Here is a 10,568-nt window from a genome sequence, read left to right on the forward strand (position 1 = left end):
TTCTGCCATGTCCAGTTCAAATGATCTGACAGGAGAGGAGAGCTGGCCTGATGTGATTTGTGGATAAGAGATGGGATGTGTTCCAAATGGCACCCTATTCTATATATAGTGTACTACTTTTGACCAGAGACATATGGCCATGGTCAAAAGTACTGCACTATAAAGGGAATCTGGTGCAATTTTGGACACAGGCTTGGTCAACGGTCGTCCTCTTTCACCCCCAGGCTTCTAAATTGGCATTAGGTGGTGAGGCGTGGGTACTCAGTCAACAAGTCCTTTGAGATGAATCAGTGGTTTCTCTGGAGGACCTCTGTCAAGACCTGCAACTTGTTGTTACAGAGAATCCCTTTTGGGGTAATCTAGAAACAGACAGGTTTGGAGTGATGCAAACCTTCAGCAGAATGGTGTGGGGAAGTTCATTTGGAGAGTCTTTCTTTGACTCCCAAGGCTTGTGACTCCCAAATGACTCCCAAGGCTTGCTGTCAGGAGGGTCATTGAGCTTGGCACTGTATTGTTCATCAGGGCTTTCAATTAATTATAGATGGATATATGGATGGATAGACTGACGAACAGACGAGTGTATGGAATGGACTTGTGGACAGACAGGTTTATTGATTGTAAGAGGAGAAAACAGAGTTAGTGATACAGACCTTGGCCTGGACGGCATAGGAGGCCAGCAGCACCGAGGCTTCAGGAGGGCAGTAGATCTCCTCTTCCAGGATCTTATTCTTCACCTGAATAGAAACAACAAGAGTGACAAAATCTGACCTACAGTGTAAAAAAAAGTTACTCTTCGGATCAACCCAAAAAATTATTGCTTCAACTAATTACCAGTAAATTAGTTGAAATTGAAAAACATTACATTTCCTCAATATACTACACACAATACCCCATAATGACAAAGCAAAAACAGGTTTATAGACATTTTTGCAAATGTATAAAAAAATAAATCACTTTTATGAAATATCACAATAATATAATTATTCAGACCCTTTAACTCAGTACTTTGTTGAAACAATTTTGGCAGCAATTACAGCCTCATGTCGTCTTGGGTATGACGCTACAAGCATGGCACACCTGTATTTGGGGAGTTTCTCCCATTATTCTCTGCAGATCCACTCAAGCTCGGTCAGGTTGGATGGGAGCGTCGCTGCACAGCTATTTTCAAGTCTCTCCAGAGATGTTCGATCGGGTTCAAGTCCGTGCTCTGGCTGGGCCACTCAAGGATATTCAGAGACTTGTCTCGAAGCCACTCCTGCGTTGTCTTGGCAGTGTACTTATGTTTGTTGTCCTGTTGGAAGGTGAACCTTTGCCCCAGTCTGAGGTCCTGAGCGCTCTGGGGCAGGTTTTCATCAAGGATCTCTTTGTTCTTTGCTTCGTTCCTCTTTCCCTCAATCCTGAATAGTCTCCCATTCCATGCCCCTGAAAAACCTCCCCACAGCATGATGCTGCCACCACCATGCTTCACCGTAGGGATCGTACCAGGTTTCATCCAGACGTCTGGCTGCTCTACCATAAAGGCCTAATTGGTGGAGTGCTGCAGAGATGGTTGTCCTTCTGGAAGGTTCGTCCATGGTTCCAAACTTCTTCCATTTAAGAATGATGGAGGCCAATGTGTTCTTGGGGACCTTCAATAATGCAGAATTTTTTTTGATAGCCTTCCCCAGATCTGTGCCGCGACACAATCCTGTCTAGGAGCTCTAGGGACAATTCCTTTGACCTCATGGCTTGATTTTTGCTCTGACATCCACTGTCAACTGTGGGACCTTATATAGACGGGTGTGTGCCTTTCCAAATCATGTCCAATCAATTGAATTTACCACAGGTGGGACTCCAATCAAGGATGATCAATGGAAACAGGATGCACCTGAGCTCAATTTCGAGTCTCATAGCAAAGGTTCTGGATACTTATGTAAATAAGTTATTTCAGTTTTACATTTTTCATACATTTGCAAACATTTCTAAAAACCTGTTTTCACTTTGTCATTATGAGGTATTGTGTGTAGATTGATGAGGAAAATGTTTAATTAAATCCATTTTAGAATAASGCTGTAACATAACAAAATGTGGAAAAGGTGAAGGGGTCTGAATACTTTCCGAATGCACTGTACAACCCAACTCACTTTTTAATTTAGAAATACTTATGTAAATATACAGTATTCAATCGTGTTACAAGCAATTCAATAACTTCACTGTTAACCAATACATTTAATTGATTCAATAACTTGAGATAATGTTTCAAAATATTTCCTTTACACAAGACTTTCGCATGTAGAAGCCACAATATTATAACCAAGGATTGGCTACTTTAAAATAGGAAGCTTATCAGGCTCTTTTGTAACACTACAGATACTGGCAGTGAACAAGTTTAAGTTTGACTATACCATAGCATTATTGAATACTKATTTSTAATTGGCTAGAAGGCCATTCTAGAATGGACATTAAAAGCAGATAACGAACGAGTGGGTCTGTAAATATCAATCTATTTGAATGAAGGACTGGGTCGCATCTCCAGCAACCAAAAGATGAGAAAGTACTTATTTGCTTATAAAAATTGTAATATCAACAGGGGGGGAAAGTATTTCTACCTGTAAATGTGTGCTTTCATATTGTTTTCTTTGGCAACTGTGGTATAAGCAGTATAAACACCATTCTGTACATTAACTTAGAAATCATCATCCATTATTTCCAAGGTAATGTAGAAGGTCTGCGTTTATCCCGTACATTAAGGAATACAATAGACCACAATAACTAGAATGACATTCACTCTCACGGGTGGCCAAAACGAACAAACTGAAAGCCACGCCCCTAATAAGCCACACCCCCAACTCTTCATATAGGCTGCTATCTCTACATTGCCCCACCGCTATTCAATGCGCATGAGGTGTTGAAAGCAATTTAGAAGCTTTCATTCAATTCCAAATATCACATTGATCTGTCGAATTTATTTGATTTCAAATCGGCTTGGGCGGTATACCATATATACCGGGGTATTTGGAAAAAGCCACGGGATAGTTTTTCAATACCGTCAACAATATATTTTATTAGCATTCTGGTAATATTGGCCTAATAAAGCCCCACAGCGGAGGTGTCATAAAACCCTTAAAACCTAGCGGTCAAACAGGAAAATGGTTCCAATCGTTTTCCACCTTTCATTTTTCCCATAGGTGATWTTACAAACACACATAGGGTCTAGCTTACCCTGGCGTGAAGTTCTGTTTCTGACAAGGTGACTTTTATAAATATTGTAGCACGCTCAAGGGTGTGGGGTTTCCACGCCACAAAGTTCAATAACAAAACATGCACCAGTAGCACAAATAGAAGGCAAATGGGGAGTTTATTAGGGATATTGGTACACTGGGGAAGAGGGGGGAATTCACCAATCACCTCACAGTCCACAAGCCGTTCTTTGTGTCCGTTCCGTTTTCCAGGGGTAATCCTCACACTCGGGTCCTCAGCCAATCCGGTCCACAAGGGGGTTGGGCCGACAGTCCAGGTCACAACAGGTAATCACACAGATATAGTTCTCTCACTCTTCATAACGCACTTGGCTCTCTCCTACTCTGCCCCTTTGTGCAGGCTGCTTCCTCCTTTATCCACAAGCACTCCCTGGCTTAACGATCTACCTCGTTGGGGCAAAAAGTCCATATAAGGCTCAGGGGTGGAGCCAGCGACCTGCAAGATATCGCCCCTCAATTACCTCTCCCCTCACCTATCCCTGCTGTCTGCCACACATCCCTCCCCCCTCAGCTCAGACCGGGAGGGAGGGGCGGTCCAGCTCCCTAGAGCATCCCTCCTGGAGAGGGCATCGGCATTTCCATGGGCTGCACCTGATCTGTGGACGACAGAGAAAGCAAAGGGCTGTAAGGATAGGAACCAGCGGGTGACCCGGGCGTTACTGTCCTTATTCCGTGACATCCAAACCATGGTTCGTTACGAGGGTGAAGTGCCGTCCCAATAAGTAATACTTCATCGTTTCTAGCGCCTACTTGATCGCTAGACATTCTTTCTCCACTGTGGAATATCTTTGTTCCRGTGGCAACAGCTTCCGGCTAATGTACATSACTGGGTGTTCCTCACCTTCTTGGAGCTGTGATAGGATGGCACCCACCCGTTTCGGATGCATCGGTCTGAACCACCAGTGGTTTGGAGAAGTCCGGTGTCACCAGCACYGGTTCAGAACACAGTGCTCCCTTTAGGTTCTGGAAGGCTTTCTCTGTCTCCTCGGTCCACTTCACCTGGGCGGGCAGACGGCTCCTAGTCAGATAGGTCAGGCTGGCTAGGGAGGCAAAGTGGGGAATAAATCTCCGGTAGTAACTAGTCAACCCCACAAACGTGCGTACCTGCTTCTTGGTGAGGGGGCGGGGCCAGTCCTGAATCGCCTCCACTTTCTTCACCTGGGGTTTGACGCATTCCTTCCCGATCGTGTACCCCAGGTCCTCAGCCTCCCGTAGGCCGAGCTGACATTTCTTTGGGTTTGCTGTTAGCCCCGCCTTCCGTAAGGCCTGCACTACCGCGCTCACCTGGTTTAGATGGGTCTCCCACTCACTCCCATGGATCACAATATCATTGATGTATGCCGCCGCATACTTCCAATGGGATCGGAGAACCCGGTCCATCAACCTCTGGAAGGTGGCCGGGGCCCCATGCAGCCCAAAGGGCAGCTTCTTYTATTGGAACGTCCGTCCGGGGTGGCGAAAGCAGTTTTCTTCCGTGCCTCGGGAGCTAAGGGCATTTGCCAATAATCGTTTGTCAGGTTGAGCGTGCTGATAAATCGGGCTGTCCCTAGCCGTTCGATTAATTCATCAATTCGGGGCATGGGGTAGGCGTCGAACTTTGAGATTTCATTTACTTTTCTAAAATCATTACAGAATCGAATGGTGCCGTCTGGTTTCGGCACCAACACTATGGGGCTGGACCACCCACTATTCGACTCTTCGATTATATCAGCTTCCAACATCGTTTTTACCTCGGTCCTGACAGCCTCTCTCCTTGCTTCCGGTATGCGGTAGGGTCTCAACTTCACCTTTTTCCTGGGTTCGGTGATGATGCTGTGCCAGATCGGTGTGTCCTGGTTCACTGGAGAACACATCCTGTTTTCGGCCYACCAACTCCCTCAGCTCCTGCTTCTTGACTTGACTCAGCTGCTCCTCCATTGTCACCTCTGCCGGCTCGGTCTCTGTGGTAGCCTTCTTCGGGGAAATAGAGTAGAGTAAATCACATGCATTTAATTTCTTTAGCAGGTTCACATGGTAAATCTGAGTCAGATGCCTACGTCCCGGCTGTCCTGACCCTATAGTTGACTTCACCCACCTTCTCAATGACTTCGTATGGCCCATTCCATCGGGCCAAAAACGTATATTCTGAGGTGGGGACCAACACCAACACTTTGTCTCCTGGCTGAAAGTCCCTTCGCTGTGCCCCTCTGTTGTACACCCTCGTTTGGGCCTCCAGCATGTGTTCCCGTACCAGGGGCCACAGGGTTGCCATCCGATCTCTCATTTCTCCCATGTGCTCCACCAAGGTTCGGTGGGGCGACCAAAACTCCATCCCACCAAAACATGCTAAACTTTTCAAACAGGGCATTATCATCATTTTCATAATTTCACCAGTATAATTCCAAACACATAGTGATATATATATAAAACACAGGAAAACCAAAGTTTTTGACTGCACTGGGCCTTTAAAACCGAATTGGTAATTGATAAATGCGATTAGTTGAATTGGATAGCAGGGAGACCATTGTAACAAATCTCATCTCGCGTGAAGGGATAATGGAATTGGYGCCATGTCCCAAATGGCATCCTATTCCCTATGTAGTGCACTACTTTTGACAGGGCCCATAGTACTCTGGTCAAAAGTAGTGCACTACATAGGGAATAGGGTGCCAGTGTGTCAGTACTGGGAAGGAATTCCCTTCAAAGTATTAGGGCAGGGGAGAAAGGGCACTGTTAAAATGCAGTACATTGATTCCACATGGCCGAATACAATCAGAGAGGGACAATGGGAAAGTGTATTACTGAGAGTGCTCTGGACTGAGAGGGCTTTGGCTCTGGTGCTCACTAACCATAGCAGTCAAAGGAACTAGATGTGAAAGTTTGCCCTCTATTGGCAGTCTGCCTGAAGAGACCTGTGATATAACTTCAGAGAACAGTAATGTAGCTGCAGGTGTATTATATTGCCCATTTCAATGGGATCACTGGTCAAGTAAGTACATGAGTGCACAAGTGGAGTATTATTACATTGATGTACTAAGTGCCTAAAGAGATAAATGTCTGTGCATAGTGTTTCAAGATCTGTAATATAACTGTATGATTCTCACAGAAACATTTGAGAGCTTTCTATCAGTTAACTGACCAAAATTCACCTAGGTATTTCTTAGATGATGACAAACAATTTAAAACATTCTTAAAAGCTGCTAGTGCGGTGAGGCAAGCCACTGGAAAGATTGCCAACACATAAATCCATCTGTAATCCATCAGCATGTTCAGCATGTTCTGAGAGGTATGTCAGTTGGATTTGAAGTGTACATGCAGGACTTGGAAGAAGAAGTGTCMGTCCCAAATGGCACCCTATTCCTTATTTAGTGCACTACTTTATAGCAGTGTCTTGATAAATATCAATTGACAATCCAAACCAGATTTTCTTAAGAGGCGGTGCAAAAGGGAAAAATGCATACATGTTCAAAGATCCTAGATGAAAAGTTTTGAAAATGAGAGGCTTTCATAATGTATCTCCAAAACGATTAATGATAAGATCAGTGAAAATTACACTGACAAGAGCTACTTTCTTGGTGGCCAACTCCAATTTAAAAAATAGCCTAGAGTTTTTACAGTGAAACATATGGATTGAGTTGATGAGAAGGAATGAGCGTGCCATGCATAGTCACCTGTAGGAAGAAGAGATGCTGAGTGATGTCCTGAACCAACTCCTCCTCTGCGTTCTCAGGGTAAAACTTGGCCAGGAAATTAAMGGTGATTGGTTCCTCCTTGGACACATCGTGGTCCAAAACCTGCAACAGAGACCAAAACAACATGGACAACTCAATTAGTCAGACAGTTTCTTGCCAGGCTCCTGACATCCCTAGACGATGTATGGCTGGTGAAGAAGACTACATCTCGATTCAACTCACAGTGTTCACAAACAATGTAAGGGACACTGAGTACCAACCAGCACATCAATCTACTTCAGCAAGTCCGTCTGTTGCTAAGATTTACCTTCTTGTCCATCTTGATCCAGGCTACAGTGTCTTTGACATCATACTGGAACCCGAAGAACCACGTCTCTCTCAGTCCCAGAGCCCGGCACACCAGATCAAAAAGATCTTTTCCCTTCCATTTGACCTGAAAAACAGGATAGCAGCATGAATTGATATTAGGATAAATATGGGAATAGTCTCATGATGTGGGTGGAGTGAATGATTGACAGAGCAAAGAGCATTTGCAGAGGGCAGTATGAAATAAAGCAGAGGGTAAGATAAGTCATAATAGTCATGATGAGAGTCATGAGAGGCGACAAATGCCTTTGCTCAGGCTGGACATAGACAGTCCATCTTTCATAAGCAGGGAGCGGCTAAAAGTATTTCTATAACCATTCAGCTCAAAGCTCAGAGAGGCATATCAGATACACATTCATTCTCAATTAAAAAGCTTTAATCTCAGATTGTTTAACTTTAAAATGCACCAATAGAACTTTAACAGTACGACAATTCAGGCTGAGCAAGAGAGAAAGAAAAGTGCCTAGGATATCAGCTCAATATGAGAAAGAAATTAAGGACAACTGAAGTACAGTCAAGGTCAATTTAATAATGTACTTCAAAGACTCTGCACCTAAAAATGCAAACACTCAATAATTACTATTTATCAAGCATATAATTTATAAAATTATCATCCAGGCACAGACAGTAATCTGAGCAAACCTGCAATTGATGTTCTGCAGGTCTGTGTTATTTCCAATTTCCAACAGTGGTAGCGTTCAGGCTCCCTCACTTGTTAAGTACTGATGGCCTTTCCAAGTTATTATTATGATGCATTCTTTACATAGACTAAGGCCCAAGGCAATGTTAAATTGACTGTTATGTTAGTCAATTGCACTACAGTGGCTGAAAGGCAAAGGACTAAAAGTAATCTAGGCCTATTCTATACATCTGCATAGGTATTATCCTAAAGCCTATAATTTCTTCTTTGGTTGGATTCGAGAACAACATCTACATTTCATTACCATCTTTTGGTTAATGAATTGTATTGAAGTGATCTTAAAAAGAGCAACACAGAGGTAATCTATCTGCATACTGTTGTTTCCTCTTGAGCCTAATATGAAGAAAATATCTTGCAGATTTTACACTGTATTCACAGTGTAAAATGCATTACTAAGTTATTACTAGCATTACTAAGTTATTACTATTACACAGGTAGTTTTAAATGATGTAGTTACTGTAGCCCAGTGTTTCCCAACTCCAGTCCTCGAGTACCCACAACAGCACACATTTGTGTTGTAGCCCAAGACAAACTCACCTGATTCAACTCAATGAGGGCTTGATTATTAGTTTACAAGTTGAATCAGGTGCGCTTGTCCAGAATTGAGAAACAATGCTGTAGCCTATAGGGTCAAAGTAAAACAGAAGTGTCAGCTGTGTTTGAATAAGAAACAGATTAAACTGACTGACACCTGTAGATTCTGTCTGTGTCCCAAATGGCACCCTATTTCTTATGTAGTGTGCTACTGTTGATCAGGACCCATCTGATCAAAAAGAATGCACTGCATAAGGAATAGAGTGCCATTGGGACACAGTCTGCGGGATAGCCAAGAAGGTCAGGGTGATGTCATAGGTGTCATGCTGTTGAGTGAATAGAAGAAAAWAATATGTATTTAACCTTTATTTAACTAGGCMAGTCAGTTAGGAACAKATTCTTATTTACAATGACGGCCTACACCGGCCAAACCCAGACGACACTGGGCCAATTGTGCACTGCCCTATACTCCCAATCACGTCCGGTTGTGATACAGCCTTGATTCGAACCAGGGTGTCTGTAGTGATGCCTCAAACACGGAGACGTAGTGCCTTAGACCYCTGCTCCACTTGGGAGCCCCCAAGCAAGAGCTGGACAACGACATTATTCATGTTCGTAGCAACTAGGCTACAAGCTACACATTGACACATACAGAAAGGGAGCACACACCTCACAACTGAATTCCATGTCTGCATCCATTGTGGTGATCCTGACATTGAAGTTCTTGGCTTGTTTTCTTCTCAATGAGTTGAGTCCCATTTTAGCTGCTAAGGCACTTGCCATGTTGACAAACCCACAATTTATTTAGCTAGACTATAACGTTAGTTATAGCTAGTGTATAGGTATAATGTGACGACGTCAACAGGTGCACACAATGTCGTCATAACAAGAATATCATGTGCTTTCCCATTCGTAGTGTTTTTAGAGACTATTTATATAATTTACATACTTTATCTTCTTCAGTGTAATCACAGTTCTGCGCGTGGGGAACCTTAAGGTTGCGCCAAAACATTCGCAAGCTAATTTAGCTTTTTAGCTATAACTTCATCTACAACTTCAGCAATTTACTGTACCCAGATTTGTAAATCTAGATTGGTAAAATATATTTACTATGGCATTATCCAACACATTTTACTTCCCGTTGTGCTATTTGGATAGCTAATTGGCTTGATATAGCTAGCTAGATCGCCTAGCTAACTTTCGGATGGGGAGCTTCACCTGTTTTGTAAACATACCCACGCGCTAACTCATACATTCGGTTGTTTCATACTCGGAAAACGGGTTCCCCGTTGAAACAGTAATTCCGTCCAAAAGTAAAGTATCCTCGCACTAATGGAAAGGTGATATATGTCTTCTGAAACCTTTTATTTACAATAACAAAAATAATCAGAACTCCATTAGCATACTATGCTAGCAGCTAACTAACTTCCTCATTCATTGAGAGGGCGGTCCTAACACATCTAGCTGAAATCAGAGATAGAAGAGGAAACGAGACACCCCACTCACAATAGTTTTTTTTTTTTGGGAGGGGGGGGGTCAATGTAAATCAAGGAACTAAGTAGACCAGACCCAGCTGCTATTGCGTTGGTGTCTACGGGAGATACACCCAGTTAAGTAGACCGGAACTTACAATTTTTTTCAATGGTTAATGACCTGAGTGACCAATCTTCATTTACCCACCATCTTTACTGTAATGTGAATATTCTTCTTTGGGTTGTAACTTGTGCATCCAGCGCCATCCTCTGGTCATAAAATACCAACAGATGAGAATGACATTGATCACGCTGGTATTTTGAGTGGCCAACAGTGGGCAATATATGGGCAGTAACAGAGTCATGGGTTCACTTCAGTCAGTTTGCAAAACATTTTATTAGTAGTACGGTAAAGACAAAAGCACTTAACCCGAAATGTTGAATGTACAGTACACTGGACCCAATTCTACATGAAGTGGAGATGTATCTGTCTTAAAAATTGAATTTCTACATGCAACGTTATGTTATGCCAATGAATATGCTGAATAAATGAGTTAATAAAAGCGAAAACATAAATGTTTATGTA

At 43.0% G+C, this 10,568-nt stretch overlaps 1 protein-coding gene across 12 annotated transcripts; it reads right to left on the reverse strand.

Moving 5' to 3' along the window:
- Window positions 1-593: 593 nt before the first annotated feature.
- LOC111973647 (merlin-like) lies at window positions 594-9,960 on the reverse strand. Of its 12 annotated transcripts, none has more exons than XR_002878610.2 (5): window positions 9,180-9,960; window positions 7,218-7,343; window positions 6,890-7,012; window positions 5,314-5,564; window positions 3,319-5,192 (listed from the first exon to the last, which is right to left on the reverse strand). XR_002878610.2 is itself a non-coding variant. In XM_024001005.2 (5 exons), exons 1-4 carry the CDS (start codon window positions 9,291-9,293, stop codon window positions 5,318-5,320), a joined length of 615 nt encoding a protein of 204 aa, XP_023856773.1. In that variant the 5' UTR covers window positions 9,294-9,960; the 3' UTR covers window positions 3,319-5,189; window positions 5,314-5,317. The 12 variants fall into 12 exon arrangements, 11 of the variants coding, with proteins under 11 accessions (XP_023856774.1, XP_023856773.1, XP_023856771.1 ...); XM_024001005.2 differs by having other exon boundaries at window positions 3,319-5,189; window positions 5,314-5,569; XM_024001003.2 differs by having other exon boundaries at window positions 5,314-5,569.
- Window positions 9,961-10,568: the final 608 nt, after the last annotated feature.

Source organism: Salvelinus sp. IW2-2015, linkage group LG15 (genome assembly GCF_002910315.2).
Source record: "Salvelinus sp. IW2-2015 linkage group LG15, ASM291031v2, whole genome shotgun sequence".
Taxonomy (NCBI): Eukaryota; Metazoa; Chordata; class Actinopteri; order Salmoniformes; family Salmonidae; genus Salvelinus; species Salvelinus sp. IW2-2015.